Genomic DNA, 20,865 nt, shown 5'->3' with positions numbered 1-20,865 from the left:
AGATAGAGGAATGGCTTGGATATATGTATTCTGTTTGCCCACCTCCTCCTCTGCAGCCAGCATCTCACTCACTGCCCCTTCAATCCCCCACAGTGGCCTACTCTTTGTTCCTAACTTGTCAAACTTCTCCCCACTGCTAGTCCTTTACCTTTACTCTTCCTTTCGCTTACAACACTATTCCCATTGTTCTTTATTTAGCCAAAACCTGTTCATCTCTTACATTCCAGATTAAATGCCCATATCATGGGCATGTCTTCCCTGACTGCCCCTTATTATATATTCTCGTGGACCCTGTACTTTTTCTCCATAACACTTATTATCAATGAAATCCTTTGATTTTTTTAACTAATCATCTTCTTTAAAAAACGTTAGCCCTTTCATTTCCATTTATTCAAGAACAGTTTTACCCAAGATTATACATTCCAAGAAAATTGGAATCTAGTTCTCCCTATCCTTTGTCTGCCAATTTTTTCATATGTAATGGTGAAAGAGCTTTAGGCCAGGCAGCTTAGGTGTTTTTAAATAAGACCCAGAGAAGTGATAGCAATGAAATAATTACCAACTTTTAAAAACATTTCTGCCACTTTGTTTCTCTCTGAAATATTCAATCTATATTCACATTTCTTCAATTATGCATGAAATGTTTTTTATAGCTGTTTCTAATCCTGGATCCAGTTGAAGCTCACACATTGCATTTAAATTTCATGTCTCTTTAGAATCTTTTAATTTAGAAAAGTCCGTCCATATTTTTCACGGTATTGACTCTTTGAAGAATCCAGGCTAATATTCCATTTTCTGGATCTGTCTGATTGTTTCCTGATGGTATTGCTAAATTAATTTTTCTATTCCTTTTATTTTTTATAGGCTGGAAATTGGGTCTAGAGTGGGGTTGTCTAATAAAAACATAACATAAGCCACATATGTAATTTTAAATTAGTAATCACATTTTAAAAAGTAAAAAGAGGCCGGGAGCGGTGGCTCACACCTGTAATCCCAGCACTTTGGGAGGCCAAAGTGGGCGGGTCACGAGGTCAGGAGATCAAGGCCATCCTGGCTAACATGGTGAAACCCCATCCCTACTAAAAATACAAAAAATTAGCCGGGTGTGGTGGCGGGCACCTGTAGCTCCAGCTACTTGGGAGGCTGAGGCAGGAGAATGGTGTGAACCCAGGAGTGGAGCTTGCAGTGAGCCAAGATCCCGCCACTGCACTCCAGCCTGGGTGACAAAGTGAGGCTCCATTTCAAAAAAAAAAGTAAAAAGAAAGATTCATTTTAATTAAATATTTCCTTAACCCAATATATCTAAAATGTGATTCCAACGTATAATACTTATCAAAAATATATTAATGAGATTTTTTCATTTTTTTGTACTAAGTTCTCTAAAATCTGTATGTTTTCTGTACTAATAGCACATCTCAATTTGTAGTAGCCATATTTCAAGAACTTAATAGTCAAATGTAACTAGTGGCTATCATATTGAGCAGTGAGGTCTAGGGGCTTGATTGAATTCAGGTTACACATTCTTGGCAGCTGGGTGAGGTGACTCACGCCTGTAGTCCTAGCACTTTGGGAGGCTGAGGTGGGTGGATCACTTGAGATCAGGAGTTCAAGACCAGTCTGGCGAACATGGTGTAACCCCCATCTCTACTAAAAATACAAAAATCAGCCAGGCATGGTGGCATGCACCTGTAATCCCAGCTACTTGGGAGGCTGAGGCACAATAATTGCTTGAACCCGGGAGGCAAAAGTTACAGTGAGCTGAGATCATGTTACTGCACTCCAGCCTGGACAACAGAGCAAGACTGTCCAAAAAAAAAAAAAAGAAAGAAAAGAAAAAACCCAAAAATATTCTTGGCAAGAATGCTTCCTGGGTGACAGTATATATTTCCCATTGCATTATATCAGGAGCCTCATAATATCTGTGTCCTACTATTAGTGATACTAACTTTGATCACTTGGATAAAGGGGTTATGAAAAGGTTTTCCACTATAAAAAGTTCATTTTCATTCCTTTTTAACATAGAAAATAATCTGTAGGTATTCCCTGGGTACCATGAGACTATCTTGTTGTTCCACAACTTTTACCCAGTGATTTTAGAACCCATTGACAATCCATGTAGAAATCAATTATTGCACTGCAGGTTACAAAATGGTAATTTCTTATAATTTATTTTGCATGTATTAGCTGGCATTCTTGTATAAGAAGATAAAATATTTACTATTAACTTGAAGGAGCTGTTTACATTAGGGATCCTTCCCCCTTGCCTTATTTTTTTCCCTTAGGATGCAAGGATAGCAGAGCTCACATGGACATCTCATAGGACTGCAAGTGCACTGGTGGAGTAAGCAGCCCAGGAGAGGGAGGAAATGAATAGAGATCAGGCAGATGAATGTATTTATAAAGGCAAGGCTAACTGCTATAATTAATAGATTATGAGATTTTGCTGGCTTATAATGGGGTATACTTTTGCGTATGTAAAAATTCTATGTGAGTGTGCCTGCTAAGCAAGGGTCTTTCTCCAGGCTGTGATTCAGGGACACAGGCTCCTATCATCTTGTGGCTCTGGCATTAACTAGGGCCTTTAAGTCTTCTGCAACCAGGCTAAAGAGGAAAGAAAGTGGAAATCATTCACCTCTTAACTATTGTGTACTAGAAATGAAACAAAATTTCCACCTGAACTTCATAGTGAAAGCTAGTAAAATGGCTCCACTTAGATGCAAACAGTGGCGTGGGACTGAAAAATTTGGTTCCTATAGTTCAGGCACTTCCCAGAAACATCTATTTTCTGTGGAAGGGGACAGTTAGCCATCACTGCCAAAATGCAGCTGCAAGGACACTGGCTAGAGGATGGTCCAGTGTTTGCTGGCTCTTTCTTAGTTTGACTTCAACAGCAGCAAGTAAATTTTATCTTTGATTTGCTTTGAAAAGAAATAGGTGAGATTTCTTTAAATAATTCTCCATGGACAGTCATGATTGCTGTTTAACAATAGAAGAAAGGAAAGAAGGAAGAAAGAATGAGAAGGAAAGGAAGAAAAAAGAAAACGAAGAATTGGAAAAAAAAAGAAAAGAAAACCATAGTAGTGAGTATAGAAGGCATTGAAAAAATCCACAAGTTATTTCACAAAATGTAATGTTGGGGAAAAATACAGGTTGGGAAAAGCAGAAATAATCTAAATTGAGACATATTTACCATATTTCCATGCCATTATTTCTCTATTGGAGAGATATCTAAAGCACTTACATACATGGTATTCAGAGTCTGAAATATAAGCTTACTCTTTAAAAAAATATTATCTGGTAATTAACTGAGTGCTTCCACTGATTTTATGTATATATTTTAGATGTTCCCAGTCCTGGGACTCCTGACCTTGGCCCTAATGATCACAAATCTCACAAAGTCCACATTTATTGATTCAAAAAATACCGATTGAATGTCTATCATCTGTTAGGTATGGTTCTAGGTGTTGAAGACACCCTCGTGAGTAAGAATCACACAATCACTGTTGTTGTGGAGTTTACGGTCTAGTGGTAAAACAGACAATAAGCAAATAGTTATCCATCAAACTCAAAATAATTCAATAATAATAAGCACTGTGAAGGAAAAGTAGAAGGTCCATGAAAGTATATAATGGGGGGCAGTCAGTGAAGAATTGCATGAGGTGATGGCACCTAATCTGGGACTTGAAGGATAAAAAGATTTTGGCTAAAGAATAGGGGAAACAGTGTTCTAAGCAGAAGAAAGAGTAAATGTGAAGGATGAGCAGTAGGAAAAGGTTTGACAAATTAGAACAGGATAGAAACAAAGAGAAAGCCAGTGTGGGAGCTGAGAGGGACAGTGAGTAATGTCAACTGGGGTGCAGCAGGTGGGCAGGGGTCAGATCATGCAAGGTTTTGTAGGCCAAGATATGGATTTTTAAAGTTAACCTAAAAATAAGGAGGATCTTCTAGAAGGATGTAGGCATAGATGTCTTTTGATTATAATCTCATTTAAAAAAGACTACTCTAGGACTAGCCATGTCAGACATTAAAACATCATACAATTATTTTAAAAGTACTGGTAGATGAATTAAATAGTACCTCAATGGACAGAAAAGAAAGTCCAGCAGAAGACCCAGATATACATAGGAAATCTGTTATATGGTAAATTTGACATTTCAACTAGGTGGGGGGAAATGTATTACTCAACATTTTTAGATAACTGAGTAACTCTCTAGAAAAAAATAAAGTTGTAGCTATACTTCAGAAATTTAAGAGCACAAAATGAAACCATAAAAGACCCAGAAAAAATTTTGGGAGAAGTATACAAAATAATATCAGGAGTGAGGAGTGCCTTTTCTTTGTGGGTTTCAAAATGTAGACATCAGGACAATGATGGTTACTTGGCCTAGGCCTTGAGAAGATGGCAGTGAATGGGTTCAAGGCATATTTTGGGGATAGAATCAGCAAGAGCAGGTGATCACTGAATGGGAGGAATGAGTGTGGTGAGGAAGGAGGGGGAGAGTAGGAATATGTTAAGGATGACTTAATGAGTTCCAAATTTATAGTCTTGAGGAATTCAGTGGGTAGTAGTGCTGCATATTGAGATGGAGAAGAAGGGAGGAGGGAATGTTGCAGGGATAATAACGATTTCAGCTTTGGATTAAAACATTTTGTGTTTCAAAGAATACTATCAAAAAAGTGAAAAGACAACAGAGAGAAAATATTTGCAAATAATATCTCCAATAAGGGATTTGTATCTAGAATATATAAAGAATGCTTACAACTCAATAATAAAAAGACAAATAAACCAATTAAAAAATAGTCAAATCATAAACATTTCTTCAAAGAAGATATATGAATAGAAAACAAGCACAATAAGAAAGATGCTTAACGGAATTGGTTATTAGGGAAATACAAATTAAAACAACAATGAGATACCACTTAACAGCCACCAGGATAATAAAAAAAGAAGATAATAACAGTGTCAGCAAGAATGTGGAGAAATTAGAGCCCTCATACATTGCTAATGGGAATGTAAAATGGTGCCTGCACTTTGGAAAACAGTTTGGCAGTTTCTCAAATGTTAAACATAGAGCTACCATATGAGCCCACAATTTCATTCCTCAGTATCTATCCAACAGAAATGAAAACATACGGCAACACAAAGACTTATAGACTAATGCTATGAACATAGGAACATTATTCATAATAACCTAAAAGTAAAACAACTCAAATGTCTATCAGCTGACAAAAGGATAAACAAAATTATTTGCAACAACAAATAAATGAAGTACTAATACAAGCTACAACAGGGATAATCCTCAAAAACATTACCCAAAGTGAAAGTCAGTCACAAAGACCACATATTATATATAAAATGTCCAGAAAAGGCAAGTGTATAGAAACAGAAAGTAGATTAATGATTGCCTAGGGCTGGAAGGGGGAGGAGAAATGGGGGAGAACAGGGAGTGACTCCGAATGGTTTCAGGGTTTCCTTTTGGGGTAATGAAAATGTTTAAAATCAGGCAGGCTGGGCGCGGTGGCTCATACCTGTAATCCCAGCACTTTGGGAGGTCGAGGCGGGCGGATCACTTGAGGTCAGGAGATCCAGACCATCCTGGCCAACATGGTGAAACCCCATCTCTACTAACAATACAAAAACTAGCGGCCGGGCGCGGTGGCTCACTTCTGTAATCCCAGCACTTTGAGAGGCCGAGGCGGGTGGATCACGAGGTCAGGAGATCGAGACCACGGCGAAACCCCGTCTCTACTAAAAAAAAAATACAAAAAATTAGCCCGGCGCGGTGGCGGGCGCCTATAGTCCTAGCTACTCGGGAGGCTGAGGCAGAAGAATGGCGTGAACCCGGGAGGCGGAGCTTGCAGTGAGCGGAGATAGCGTTACTGCACTCCAGCTTGGGTGACAGAGCGAGACTCCGTCTCAAAAAAAAAAAAAAAAAAAAAAAAAAAAAACCTAGCTGGGCGTGGTGGCACGTGCCTGTGGTCCCAGCTACTCTGGAGGCAGAGGCATGAGAATCGCTTGAACCCGGGAGGTGGAGTTTGCAGTAAGCCGAGATGGCACCACTGCATTCCAGCCTGGGTGACAGAGCCAGACTGTCTCCAAAAGAAAAAAAAAAGGCCGGGCGCGGCGGCTCACGCCTGTAATCCCAACACTTTGGGAGGCTGAGGCAGGCGGATCACGAGGTCAGGAGATCGAGACCAGCCTGGCTAACACGGTGAAACCCCGCCTCTACTAAAAATGCAAAAAAATTAGCCGGGCGTGGTGGCGGGCGCCTGTAGTCTCAGCTACTCGGGAGGCTGAGGCAGGAGAATCGCTTGAACCCGGGAGGTGGAGGTTGCAGTAAGCCGAGATCGCGCCACTGCACTCCAGCCTGGGCGACAGAACGAGACTCAGCCTCAAAAAAAAAAAAAAAAAAAAAAAAAAAAAATTAAAATCAGATTATACGGATGATTGCACAACTCGATAGATGTATTAAAAACTACTGCTTTGTACATTTTAAGCAGGTGAACTTTATGGTATGTAAGTTATATCTCACCAGAACTCTAAAAATCCAGCTTGGTATATATTAGTTTTCCTAAATATTCTTGAGTTCTCTTAACTCTGTTCTGCTGTCCTGGGAGTGAAGGCGTGTCTGAGCAGATTCTAGGGGATGTCAGAAACCTCAGCGTTCGTGAATGAAAGGTAGAGGAGCAGGAAGGGGAATAGATCTTTGTCAGAGCATCATTTTCTCCCTGTAGACTCGCCCAAAGTGAGACCACGCCTTCCCTAGTTTCCTAGCAACCAGTTTCCTACCCTGGCAATTCCTCAAGGCTCACTCTTTTTCGTCACTTCCGCTCGGCGACAGGAAGTGAGGTCAGACCGGTTGCTTTCCCGGGAGTTCGGCGTTTGCTGGGGCTGCAGCAGCTGAAGTGTAGTGTTTTGTTGGGACTGGCGGTCTGCACTTCTCTCCCGGGTTCCATCTCCCCCCGCCCGGTGGTGAGGCCCTCGAGGAGGGCTCGGAAGGGTGTAGCGATCCGCGCTAGAGGAAGACGAGGCCCGGGAACGCATGGCCCCCAGGGCAGGTTAGGGGGCTGGAGGGGTCAAATCCCGGGGTACTTGTGGAGACTCTTTAGCGTGGCTTCTCTCTGCTGAGACCCCGAGAGCTTTCCCAGTTCTCCTCCCAGGACCACCGGGGTTCCTGAAGATCGGGACTTTTCTGCGCCCCTCCCCCAACAGCCCATCTCCTGTCTATGAAGAAAGACCCTTCGTAGAAACAACTTCCCCGCTGCTGACGCGTTTTCCCGTCCCGTCCCCGAAGTAGTCTACTATGACCTCGTTGTGAGCCTCTGAACGATTTTTGACACTTTCCCGAGGCCTAGGGTAAATGTTTATGTGTGCTCAAGGTCGTGTGTGTATATGTGTGGCATTTATTTCCTGCAAAACCTGAGTTAGCAGAACCCTGGGGTACGTTTAGCTAGTGTATACTTTGGTCTACTTTTCTTTAACATCTGTGGCAAGGTTTCTTGTTGCAGACCAGCGAAGTTTGCACCTTCTTTTAGCTGGGTGAGAGGGCACACTGGAATTAGGCAGGAAGTGTCCAGGAGTTAACTGAATTTTTAGATCTTAGTTTGACCTTTTCAGTTTTCAGTTTTTCTTTTTTTTTTTTATTTTTTGAGACGGACGGAGTCTCGCTCTGTCACCTAGGCTGGAGTGCGGTGGCGGGATCTCCACTCACTGCAACCTCTGCATCCTGGGTTCAAGCAATTCTCCTGCGTCAGCCTCACGAGTAGCTGGGATTACAGGCGCCCACTACCACGCCCGGCTAATTTTTGTATTTTTAGTAGAGACGGGATTTTAACCATGTTGGCCAGCGCCGTCTTGAGCTCCTGACCTCGTGATCCGCTCGCCTCGGCCTCCCGAAGTGCTGGGATTACAGGCGTGAGCCACCGCGCCCGGCCAGTCTCTTTCTTATTTCCAAGAAACTACAGATTCTTGGACAAGAACTATGTCGTATGGTAACTTTGTGATTCTCATAGCCCCAAGCACAGCACGGAACACATAGTATAAAGGCTCATTAATATTTTAAATTTAAATATGAGAAAATAACACAAACTAACATTTTTGGCTTAAAGTTGGAAGAGGCCTATCTAAATATAGTTCAGCTCCTGGAAATGGCGATGCACAATAGCAGGATATTTTTAGGTAAAATAACAAGGTCTTCTTGGAGAAAATAACATGGTCTTTTTAGATAAATGTGTGTGAAATTTAGAGGCTGCCCCAGAAGGCTAGGTACAGTGCTGTTAGTGGAAGAGAAATATGCTGTATCTGTCTTTTTGGAAGAGACCAAATAATGGAATAATGGTGTTTCACAGCTTCTTTGTTTCTTGTCTTTTTTCTTCATTTGTTTTTATTTTAAACAGGTATTATATCCTAACCTTACTGACCCCAGAGGTGCTTGCCATTATGGGAAATCAGCTTGCTGGCATTGCTCCCTCCCAGATCCTTTCTGTAGAGAGTTATTTTTCAGATATTCATGACTTTGAATATGATAAAAGCCTGGGGAGTACTCGGTTTTTTAAAGTTGCTCGAGCCAAGCACCGAGAAGGCCTGGTCGTTGTGAAGGTTTTTGCAATTCAGGATCCCACATTGCCTTTAACCAGCTATAAACAAGAGCTGGAGGAACTGAAAATCAGGCTTAATTCTGCACAGAATTGTCTACCTTTCCAGAAAGCATCAGAAAAAGCATCTGAGAAAGCAGCTATGCTCTTTAGGCAGTATGTGCGAGACAATCTCTATGATCGCATCAGTACCCGTCCATTCTTGAATAACATTGAGAAGCGCTGGATTGCTTTCCAGATCCTGACAGCTGTGGACCAAGCACACAAATCTGGAGTTCGTCATGGGGACATCAAGACTGAGAATGTGATGGTCACCAGTTGGAATTGGGTTCTTCTAACTGATTTTGCCAGTTTTAAGCCCACTTATCTTCCAGAAGACAACCCGGCAGATTTCAATTATTTCTTTGACACATCACGGAGGAGAACTTGCTATATTGCTCCTGAACGTTTTGTTGATGGTGGGATGTTTGCCACTGAGTTAGAATATATGAGAGATCCTTCAACTCCGCTTGTAGACTTAAATAGCAATCAGAGAACAAGAGGAGAGTTGAAGAGAGCAATGGACATCTTTTCAGCAGGTATTTGAGTGGGTCACATTTGCTAAGGGAGCTTGTGTTTTTCTTTTAACTGTTAAACAGAAATGTGGCTTTTTTTAGTCACCAGATAGTGAAAAGTTAATGTCTTGGTTTGTCCTCAGACGCTGTTTCAGTTAGAGGCAGCATTCCTGCATTGGATATGTTTAAATGCCTAGGAAATGCAAACAGCAGTTTATTTACGCAAACATCTAAACATATTTGCTTGCCTACTTTTATTGTATGCGTCAGGCACTGTCCTAAGTGCTAGGGATATTGGTGGATAATATATTTTCATAATGCTTCCATTTTAAAGTGACCGTGGATATTGCAAAAGGACATTTCAATGCGGTGTTGTTTGCTGTGGTGGTGATAAGCATAGGGTGCTGCTATAGGAACACATAGATATTTAAATTAGTCCTCATGGTGGTGATGAGTCAAGAGGTGGGATCAAGAAAGGCCTCTTTAATAGAAAGATGATATTTACATTGAAACCTGAAAGTTGATTGGGAGTTAACTTTCGTAGAGTAGTTTGTTTCAGGCAGAGGATGTTGCCTATACAGAAGCTTAAAGACCAGAACATGATGCACTGATGTGTTTTCTGGAACACAGTGTGAATTAAGCAAGGCCCAAACTCAGCCAGATCAGAAAGGGTCTGGCCTGACTGGAGCATGGAGAGTGAATTTTGCAGGGGAGCTACACAGAAGACAGGAAAACAAGTTAGGAGAAAACTGCCACAGTCCAGGTAAGATGATTGTGACTGGCTTAAGATTGTGGCAGAGTTGGAGGGAGTGGAGAGAAGTGGTAATGCTTAAGAGATAATTAGTAGATAGAATTGTTAGGATTCTGTCATTGGAAGATGAAGTCACAGGAACTTCTCTCGCCCACCAAACTGAGTGGATGGTGATGCTGGTCCCTGAGATAGGGAGACACAGGAGGAGGAACAGGTTAGGTTGGGAAGATGATGAGGTCTGTTTTAGATATGGTAAGTTTGAGATTTCTGCCAAGTATTCAGGAGAAGATGTACAACATGTATTTGGTTATGTTTTTATTTATTTTTAATTTATTATTATTTTTTAGAGGTAGGATCTCACATTGTTGCCTAGGTTGGTGCCCAGTGGTGCAATTGTAGCTCACTTCAGCCTCCAACTCCAATGATCCTCTTGCCTCAGCTTTCTTCGTGTAGCCGGGACTGCAGGTGTGCACCACCACACCCAGTTGATTTTTTTTTTTTTTTAACATTTTTGGTAGAGACTATTTTACTGTGTTGCCCAGAATGTTCCTGAACGCCTGAGCTCAAGCTGTCATCCCACCTCAAGCTTCCAAAGTATTGGGATTACAGGCATGAACTACCACACCTAACCCAGCAGTTGGTTATAAATTTTTGGGCATAGAAATCTGGGATAGAGATGGAGATTTGGGAGTTATCAGGAAATAGGTAGTGATTGTAGCCAGGGAAAGGTTGTACAGAAGTGATTCTGAAGCTTTTTTGGATACCCTTAAAAAATTTAATGAAATCAATGGACTCCTTCCCCAGAAAAATGTACCATGCATTCATTCCTATATGTTATTTCACATACACAGACCACATGAAGCTGAGCTATGGATTCCAGATTATTTAAGAATTTGTGGGATAGAGAGGAAGGAGAAGTGTGTTGAGAGTGGTACTCTGATAGACTTCAAAAGAAATCTGGCATCAGTGCCATTTTTGGTAAATTTTGTGATGGTTTGGCTTAATTTTTTTCTCGCTTGTAGGTTTATTACAAAAAACATAAATTGAGCCAAATTTTAGATTATTTAGGAAAATTAATTGATGAATGAATGTATTTCATCTACCAGAATGAATAATGTTATTCAGGATTGCACCTATGTTGGTCTATTTAGCTCACTAATCTGTGTCCCAAGATAATACTGAGAGATGTTTTGATGAGATAGGGTTAGCCTCAAGGTTGTAAATACAGTATAACAAGGTTAGAAATGTAATCCATCAAAGTTCCAGTTTTGTTGATCAGTGTATTAAAATTTTCTTGAACCATTTTTACATTTTAAACTCACTAATTGTTATGTAATCCTTTAGCTTAGGAATTGCGTCACTTTCAAACTTCAGGGGATCATTCATAGGTTTAAAATTTCAGTGGTTGATAAGCTTATATTTATCCTTTTTTTGTGCTTTATAGTTTTGTAAACTTCAACAAAATTCACACTCAGCATTTATTTTTCCAGACCAAAGAGCCTTACATTGTTTTGGCTGAAGGTAGGCCCTTCCGTTCCTTTGAAAAAGAGGTGGGTGGCATCTGTCCACTTCCCAGTGCTCTTAAGATTTGAATGCTTGGGTTTTGAGTGCTACTTTCCCCTCTTGATGGATATCCATGGTTCCAGGCTGCTGGTTTGGGAGAAGTGTTCAGCGAGTCCTGACGTCCTTGATAGGCTCTTGGAAACTGCTACTTTAAGTGAAACAGTGTAAAGCAGGTCCATCAAATAATGTCGTTGTTTTCATTATACTGAAATGGTGAGAAAATAAATGGTTTTGTTGTACGTTGTTGTACTTAAAGTTGCAGTTTCCAAGAACCCATCGATACCGTTGAGGACTTACCATATATATTCTGCCTCTGGTCCAATACATAGGCATAGCCTCGTGTGCTGAAGATCTTTCATTCATTTTGACATGCATTTGAGCATATTATGTGCAAGCCATTGTTACGTAGGTGCCAGGAGTACAGTTGACTAAGCTTTTGCCATTATGGAGCTTTCATTCTAGTGGGGAGAGAGATAGAATAAACAAGTAAATAAGAAAGTTAATTTTGGTTAGTGATGTGTTATAGCCAAGCAGAATGATATTGAAAAGGCTGGTAGGGCACTACTTTAAGATAAAATGGTCAGGGAAGGCCTCTCTGATGAAGGTAACATTTGAGCTGAGATTTGAATGATACAGACTCAGTGATGATAGTGATGACTTAAACAAGTTGTTCCACAGGGAAATACCACCCAATAACATCTTTCAGAATAAAATTGTAAAAGTTTTGAGAAAATAAATATGAATTCACTGCTGCATTAGTTTGTTAGGGATGCCATAACAAAATACCATAGAGATGGTGGCTGAAACAAGATTTATTTTCTCTCAGTTCTGGGGGCTGGAAGTCCAAGATCAAGCTAACAGGGTTGGTTTCTTCTGAGACCTCTTTCCTTGGCTTGCAGATAGCCATCTTCTGGCTGTGTCCTCATGGGTTTTTCTCTGTGAATGAGCATACATGGTGTCCTTTCTTATAAGCACACCAGTCATATTGGATTAAGGGCACCCCTTATTACCTCTTTAACCCTAATTAACTCCTTAAAGGCTCTGCCTACAAATACACTTAGATTCTAAGGTATGGAGATTAAACATATGAACTTGCAGGAGGGGAGGCAGGGGGTACTTGACACACAATTCAGTCAATAAAACCTCCATTTAGTTATAAATAGTCATATGTCACTGTGTTTTTTTCTGACTTTATTTGGAAATACTGTAATTTCAAACTTGAAAGCCTTAAAAACTTACAGACTTTTAAACTTGCAAAAATAAAAATAGAACAAAGGAACACCCATATACACTTTACCCAGATTCACCTATTGTTAACGTTTTGCCCTGGTTGCTGTATCATTGGTATAGTTTTCTTCCTCACGCCCCATTTTTTCCCTAACCTTATGAAATAAGTTACATATATTATGGCCCTTTACCCTGAAACATTTCAGTGTGTATTTTTAAATTTTTATTTATTTTTATTTTTTGAGACAGAGTCTTGCTCTGTCACCCAGGCTGGAGTGCAGTGGCGCGATCTTGGCTCATTGCAACTTCCACCTCCTGGGTATCATGCTGCTGCCTCCTGAGTAGCTGGGATTGCAGGCATGTGCCACCATGCCTGGCTAATTTTTTTGTATTTTTAGTAGAGACAGGGTTTCTCCATTTTGGCCAGGCTGGTCTTAAACTTCTGGCCTCAAGTGATCCGTGCCCCCTTGGCCTCCCTGAGTGCTGGGATTACAGGTATGAGCCACTGTGCCCGGCCTTCAGTGTTTTCTAAGATGAGGTATAGTCTGTTACAAAACACAATATAGTTAATGGCTGCAGTAATTTTAACATTGATACAGTAATTACACTTTTTATTCTAATTTTGTATTTGACCCAATAATGTCTCTTATAGCATTTTGCCTGTTTCAGGACAGGACCTTGTTTAGGGTTCAGGTATTACATTTAGTTGTCATATCTCTTTAGCCTCCTTTAATATTTCTACAGCCTTTTTTTCTTTTTGTTATTATCACATTGCCATTTTTTGAAGAATGCCTCCCCCCACTTAATTTTTCAAAATCATTTTTATACATTTTCGTTTGAAATTATTGTAGAATCAAAGGAAGTTGCAAGAATAGTGATGTATCCTTCACCCAGCTTCCCCCAATGATGACATTTTATGACGGTTGTACCATATCAGAATCAGGAGTTGCCATAGGTGCATTACTGTTAACTAGAGTATAGCCCTTACTCAGTTTTCACTAGCTGTTACATGCATTCTCTATGTCACCCACTCCTTTGTTTTTTGATAGGATGTTTCTCATTTTGAGTTTGTCTAATGTTTCCTCATGATTAGATTTACGTTATAACTTAGTAGGAATACTGCATAGATGGTGATGGATTTTCACAGGGTCACATCTGTAAACAAATGGTGGTTGTTTGTGATGTTAATTTTAATCATCTGGTCAAAGTCTTCCCAAATTGTCTCCCCTCTATAGTTTTTTATTTTTTTTCAATCCCTTGCAACTAATAACCTGTGGGAAGAAGTTTTAAGATGTGCAAATATGCCTGGTGTGGTGGCTCAAACTTGTAATCCCAGCACTTTGGGAGGCTGAGGTGGGCAGATTCTTGAGCCTGGGAGTTCAAGACCAGCCTGGACAATATGGTGAAACCCTGTCTCTACAAAAAATGTAAAAAATTAGTTGGGCGTGGTGGTGTACGCCTGTAGTCCCAGCTACCCGGGAAGCTGAGGTGGGAGGATCACCTGAGCCCAGGAGGTCCAGGCTACAGTGAATTGTGATCACACCACTGCACTCCAGGCTGGGTGACAGAGTGAGACCTTGTATCAAAAAACAAACAAAAGGCCGGCGCGGTCGCTCACGCCTGTAATCCCAGCACTTTGGGAGGCCAAGACAGGTGGATCACGAGGTTAGGAGATCGAGACCATCTTGGCTAACACGGTGAAACCCCGTCTCTACTAAAAATACAAAAAATTAGCTGGGCGCGGTGGCAGGCTCCTGTAGTCCCAGCTACTCGGGAGGCTGAGGCAGGAGAATGGTGTGAACCAGGGAGGCGGAGCTTGCAGTGAGCTGAGATGGCGTCACTGCAGTCCGGCCTGGGTGAAAGAGCGAGACTCCGTCTCAAAAAAAAAAACAAAACAAAAAAACAAAAAAAGGTGTGCTAATATCCTGCCCATTACCACAGTTTATCCCTTGACATTTGGCATCCATTGATGATTCTTGCCTGATTGAATTTTTGTTATGATGGTTGCAAAAATGATTTTTCCACTCAAATACGTCCTCCACATTCAACAGTAGGACCTCAGCATTCTGCTGTACTCAAGGATCCTCTGTTTTGCCTCATTTATTTATTTATTTATTATTGGTATAGACTAATTCTTAATTTTTTTCAGTTGTATATATTTATTACCTTGTTAATTATATTGGTGCACCAGTTGTCTCAGATTTGGCCAGTGGGAGAAGGAGCCTTCTCAGGCTGATTCCTGTGTCCTTGTGACAGTCCTCATCTTTTTTTTTTTTTTTTAAGCATTTCTTTACTTTTTGATATAAGATATCGTACTTACCCTGCCTTAGTGCTCAAACCAGCCATTAAGGAATCCTAATTCTTTTAGTGTGTAGTGAATGATATTAGAAGCCTCTATCTAGTGCTCGTTGCCATTAGATTGTCTTTGACACTTTGCTCTTACAGCTGACAAAGCCAGGCAATATATGTAGTGTGTGTGTGTTGTACTCTGCTTTTGTTGGGTGGAGTGTTCTGTTGATATCTGTTAGATCCAGTTGGTGTTTTTCCCTACTGTTTTTTTCGCCTCAGCACCAACTTCTAGATTATATTTTATGTGCTTATGTTCCTCAACTTACAATGGAGTTACATCTCAGTAAACTGATTAGAAGTTGAAAATATCATAAATAGAAAATGCATTTAATACACCTAACTTATTGAACTTCATAGCTTACCCTACCTTAAACTTGCTCAGAAACTTACTTACATTAGCTGGTTAATTTTAATTGTATTTTTCGGGTCCTCTGTTTCCTTGTTGCTTATGGTGTTTTTAATAGCTCTTTTTTGAAGTCCTTTATTCTAAAATGTGACACTATACAGAGAGAAATTAACAAATTTATTGAGTGTTTATTATGTGTTAGGAACTTAGTTGCTGGAGATTTTTCAATGAATAGAGAAAAATAGAAAAATCCCTTCCTCATGTAAATTGCATTCTAGTGGTCATGTAGACAAGAAGAAACATAGAGACTGTCCCCACTTTGCAATGGTTCAGCTTATGATTTTTTGATTTTACCATGGTGCAAAAGTGATACACATTCAGTTGAAATGTATTTGGAGCACCCATACAATCATTCTGTTTTTCACTTTCAGTTCAGTATTCAATAAATTACGTGAGATGAATCACTTTATTGTGAAATAGGCTTTGAGTTAGATGTGTTTGCCCAAATGTAGGCTAATGTAAGTGTTCTGATCATGTTTAAGGTAAGCTAAGCTGGAAAATTCAGCAGGTTAGATGTATTAAATCCATTTCTTTTTCTTTTTCTTTTCTTTTTTTGAGACAGACTCTGGCTCTGTTGCCCAGGCTGGAGTGTAGTGGCCCAATCTCTGCTTACTGCAAACTCTGCCTCCTAGGTTCAAGCGATTTTCCTGTCTCAGCCTCCCAAGTAGCTGGAATTACAAACGTGCAGCACCACACCCAGCTATTTTTTGTATTTTCAGTAGAGATAGGGTTTCACTGTGTTGGCCAGGCTGGTCTCGAACTCCTGACCTCAAGTGATCTACCTGCCTCGGCCTCCCAAAGTGGTGGGATTACAGGCATGAGCCACCGTTCAATATTTTTAACTTTTCGTTGATTTATTGGGATCTAACCCCATTGTAAATAGAGCAGCATCTGTACATAAAATATAACCTGGAAGTTGTTGCTATGGGGGAAAAACAGTAAGGAAAGGGAAAAGGGAATGTGTCCGGTGAGGGGTGTGGCGGTAGTTGTGGTAGTGGGGCCTGCAGTTTTAAACAGGCAATCAAGAAAGGCTTTACTGCTGAGTGACATTTGAGCACCTGAAGATCTGAAGGAGGTGGAGGTATAAGCCACATGGATCCTTGGGGGAATAGCATTCTAGGTAGAGGGAGTAGCAAATGCACAGGCTGTGAGGTGAGGTTATTTAAGGATCTCTTTAGACTTGTTAAATGCCTGTCATGTAATGATTTCGGTTAAACTGTGTTGTCATTTTGGAAATGTGGATACTTAAAAAATTTCTGGTTTGAAGATTATATAAGTGCAAAACGAGAGTTATCTCTCTTTTCCTCTCCCTAATCTTACAGCTACACGTTTTAGCATTTCACGTATTATGTTTGTTCACTGCTTTATTTTCTGTCTTCCTTCCTAGAATGAAAGCTTCATGAGGGCAAGGATTTTATCTGCTTTATGTACTGCTTGTGCCTAGGGCATAAACTTTCTGTTTAATCATGAGTAAATGATTTGTCGGATATGACTTTGTAGTAGTAATTCCTTATGAATTTAATGTCTGTAAGTCCATACTTGAAGAAAAAAGTTTCTTGTTTTATCACTCTATGTAAATTGTATATATTACATATATACATTCATTTTATTTTATTTTATTTTATTTTTTTGAGATGGAGTCTCACTCTGTCATCCAGGCTGGAGTGCAATGGCACGATCTTGGCTCATTGCAGCCTCTGCCTCTCTTTACCTCATCTCCTGGGTTTAAGTGATTCTTGTGCCTCAGCCTCCCAAGTAGCTGGGACCACAGGTGTGTGCCACCATGCCCAGCTAATTTTTGTATTTTTGGTAGAGACGGGCTTTCATCATGTTGACCAGGCTGGTCTCGAACTCCTGACATCAGATGATCTGCTGGCCTTGGCCTCCCAAAGTGCTGGGATTACAGGTGTGAGCCACCACATCTGGCCTATACATTCATTTTAAATTATAGAACGGGGGAATTATTTAAGTTTTTTTAAGAGGGAGAAAAATTGTATGGCTCTTCTTTGACTTTATGCTTTAGAAACCAGTGTTCGGGTAATAGACATTTTCTCTGTCAGCTTGATTGTAGTTGTATGTTGCATTAAAATTTTTAATTTCATTTACTTTGGGGTTTTGCATTTTGGGTTTTATGAACTGTCTGAGTTCTCAATCTATATTGCATGATATTTTTTATCTCTTTTCTAACAGAATTATACCTGCTATTTTTCAGGTTGTGTGATAGCTGAGCTTTTTACAGAAGGTGTACCATTATTTGATCTCTCTCAACTTTTGGCTTATAGAAATGGACATTTTTTCCCTGAACAAGTGCTAAATAAAATTGAAGATCGCAGTATCAGAGAATTGGTAACTATGCTACAAATATTCGCCATAAAGTTTTTAATAGGATCTTGTTCCCACTTTTGCTTTAATCAGATTTCTGGAATGTTGTAAATTTGGAATCAAGCAGTAAAACACCATAGACTAATATAAACAGCCTTTTGTTATTACTTTGTTAGGGAAGAATGTACTGTTTTTTTCCCCTTCAGGCACAGAGCTCATTTGACTTAAAAAAAAATCTATTTATTATCTATTTTCCCACTATAATCTTCAGTGTGCTTTTTACAGATTTGGAAGGAGGTAAGGTAGTTTCTAGGGGTTGGAGAGGTTGTGAGGTTGTCCTGGCTAGAGCTTGCTAGTAAGAAATGAAGAAGACAGACATTTGAAATGGAGGGGACAGGAAATGTCAACTTGAATATAATACAGCAATACAGGGCCATTGCATATAGAAGCAAATAGCTTTGTATTAAAATATGAAGCTGAGGGCAGTTCTGGAAAGGCAGCTACAGAAGCACAAATTAGTATAGCAGAATGGGCGTGAGGAGTCGTGTGGGGGATCACCTAAGCCACATAGCTACGTTACTGTTTGAGGGCATCTTTTCTAAGTCAGTTATAGGGTAACTGATATTGTGGTGATGACTCTGAGTCATGGAAAAGATTGTGGTGTGTTTAGAATACTCTTTAATTATGTAGGGAGATATGTAATACATTTTAATTTCTCTTAAGTATGTCAAATATTAAAAAATAAGGTGCTTCAGAGAAAGCCAGTTGAGGCCATATTTATTGAACAGTGCACTGGATGAGGAGTTGGTGTAGTGTTCTGTCTTTGGGTATGGCACATACTTGTTACGTTGCTTTGGTTATATAACTTCATGTCTTTGGGCATACATTTTCTTAACTGTGAAAGAAGTGAATTTGTTTAATTTTTAGGGCCTAGTCCAAACTAAAAGCAATTCTAACTAGTTAACATTTTCTTTTAGTACATTTGAGTCCCCCATGTTCACTACTAAGCTCTTATTTAAACTGTAAACAGAAAGTTCAGATAACTCAATACATTTTGTGATATTGTATTTAAATAATGACTGATACCCTATGAGTGTCCCAGAAAGATTAAACTATGTTCTGTGCATTGAAAAATATTTATTTCCCTATGATACCAGAAAACATAGGATAAATTCAAATTAGGTGTATCATTTCTAGTGTTTGCAGAATTTAACATCTCCTTGACACTATTTGAAAACTTTAAGCCACTGATTCCCCTACTGATTAGATCCTAGAGCTATACTTAAACCACAGATTCCTTTGCACTTGTGGCAATAAGGTTCTGAACCATAACTCAACCCGGGATATGTAAATGGATTTTAGGGGTTCTGTGATTCCTTCCAGAATTGTATGTGTTTTTTAATGCAAAAATTGTGTGTATACATTTTTCTCTGGAAGAGATCCATTGCTTTCCTCAGCTTCTTAGTGATATCTCCTACTTAGAAAAGTTTGTAAGAATCTTTGAGTTGTGGACAGCAATATGTTAGTCCCTATTTTAATAAATGGGGAATACTGAGCCATGGTATAACCTCCTCTTTATGTGTCAGGGCCATCTGTAATATATTTGTATATAATTTTTTACTGCTTTCTGGGATGATGGAGTCACAAATCACTTAGCAGTCAGGTTCTGAAAGATCCTTTAAATTGTATGTAAATTGCCTTTGTAGCTTTCATCTGGTTTACTTTTCTATTCTCAAATCTATTTTAATTCCTTTTCTTCCCTTGGTATAGGTAACTCAGATGATTCACCGTGAGCCAGATAAACGTTTAGAGGCAGAAGATTACTTAAAACAGCAGCGTGGCAACGCCTTTCCTGAAATATTTTACACTTTTCTTCAGCCCTACATGGCCCAGTTTGCCAAGGAAACGTTTCTTTCTGCAGATGAGCGTATTCTGGTTATACGGAAGGATTTGGGCAACATTATTCACAATCTCTGTGGACATGATCTGCCAGAAAAAGCCGAAGGAGAGCCTAAGGAAAATGGGCTGGTTATCTTGGTATCTGTTATAACATCCTGCCTACAGACCCTTAAATACTGTGATTCCAAACTAGCTGCTTTGGAACTTATTCTTCATTTGGCTCCAAGATTAAGTGTTGAAATCCTTTTGGATCGTATTACTCCATATCTTTTGCATTTCAGCAATGACTCTGTTCCTAGGGTGAGGGCTGAAGCCTTGAGGACGTTGACCAAAGTTCTTGCTCTCGTCAAAGAGGTTCCTCGTAATGATATCAATATTTATCCGGAATACATTCTGCCAGGCATAGCCCACTTAGCCCAAGATGATGCTACTATCGTTAGACTAGCCTATGCTGGTAAGAGTTTATTGTCCAAATATTAGCCACTTAGATATTTTTTAAGTTAATGACTATAATACTGCTTGTTTTTCTGATTTGTTTGAGAATTGCAAGTATGAACTTTGCTCTTTGAACTATTTGTGTACATTTTGATAATATTTCTAGTTACTCTGTTCCTGGGAATCAACATTTGTGTGTTCTCTCACTTTTGAAATGATCAGAATTATCAAGTGATGGAATTTTGTGGTTTTCTTAGGAATACTACATTCGACTTGGAATAAGACTAATGTTTACAAGTATGTGCTTCTGATCTAGTGTCTTTAGGCCTTTATGAAGTTTCTGTGACAAATATGGTTATTTGACTGTCAGTTTTAGCATGCAACAATCTATTGCTGCTGAAAAAGATTAATTTTGCTAGATAATTTGATGTTGAAAGAACCTAGCATACTAACTTACTGAAGTTTAAGGTTGTTTTCCCAGTTACTGTACTGTTTAGGATATACATCTTCTTTGTGATGAGGTGGGTGTGTTATACACACCTACCTGTTTTGCCTGTCTCACTCAAAATCAGGTGATACAGATTCATGTTTCTAGCTCCCCAAATTAATTCTGAAAGCTTATTTCTGCATGAGAAATACCACTGAATATATATAATATCACTGAATATATATAATTTATTTCTATAATATAATCTGATAGAAATCAGGGATTCTGTTTTGAAGTCTTTGTAAATAGTACGTGTGTGGTAATGATATTGTCTTTT

The 20,865-nt window shown here is 39.6% G+C and overlaps 1 protein-coding gene across 2 annotated transcripts in view; it reads left to right on the top strand.

Moving 5' to 3' along the window:
* The first annotated feature begins 1,372 nt into the window (after positions 1–1,372).
* PIK3R4 (phosphoinositide-3-kinase regulatory subunit 4) overlaps positions 1,373–20,865 on the top strand; it is a 102,992-nt gene continuing 83,499 nt past the window's right edge. The window contains exons 1-4 of one of the 2 annotated variants that reach the window (XM_003829445.4): positions 1,373–7,357; positions 8,398–9,173; positions 17,658–17,791; positions 19,538–20,120. In XM_003829445.4, coding sequence (XP_003829493.2) covers positions 8,441–9,173; positions 17,658–17,791; positions 19,538–20,120 — 1,450 coding nt within the window. In that variant the 5' untranslated portion in view covers positions 1,373–7,357; positions 8,398–8,440. The remainder of the gene's footprint in view (positions 7,358–8,397; positions 9,174–17,657; positions 17,792–19,537; positions 20,121–20,865) is intronic. The other variant, XM_034957364.3, reaches the window with a different exon arrangement.

This window comes from Pan paniscus, chromosome 2 (genome assembly GCF_029289425.2).
Source record: "Pan paniscus chromosome 2, NHGRI_mPanPan1-v2.0_pri, whole genome shotgun sequence".
Lineage (NCBI taxonomy): Eukaryota > Metazoa > Chordata > Mammalia > Primates > Hominidae > Pan > Pan paniscus.
This window is presented reverse-complemented; position numbering and strand designations above follow the sequence as displayed.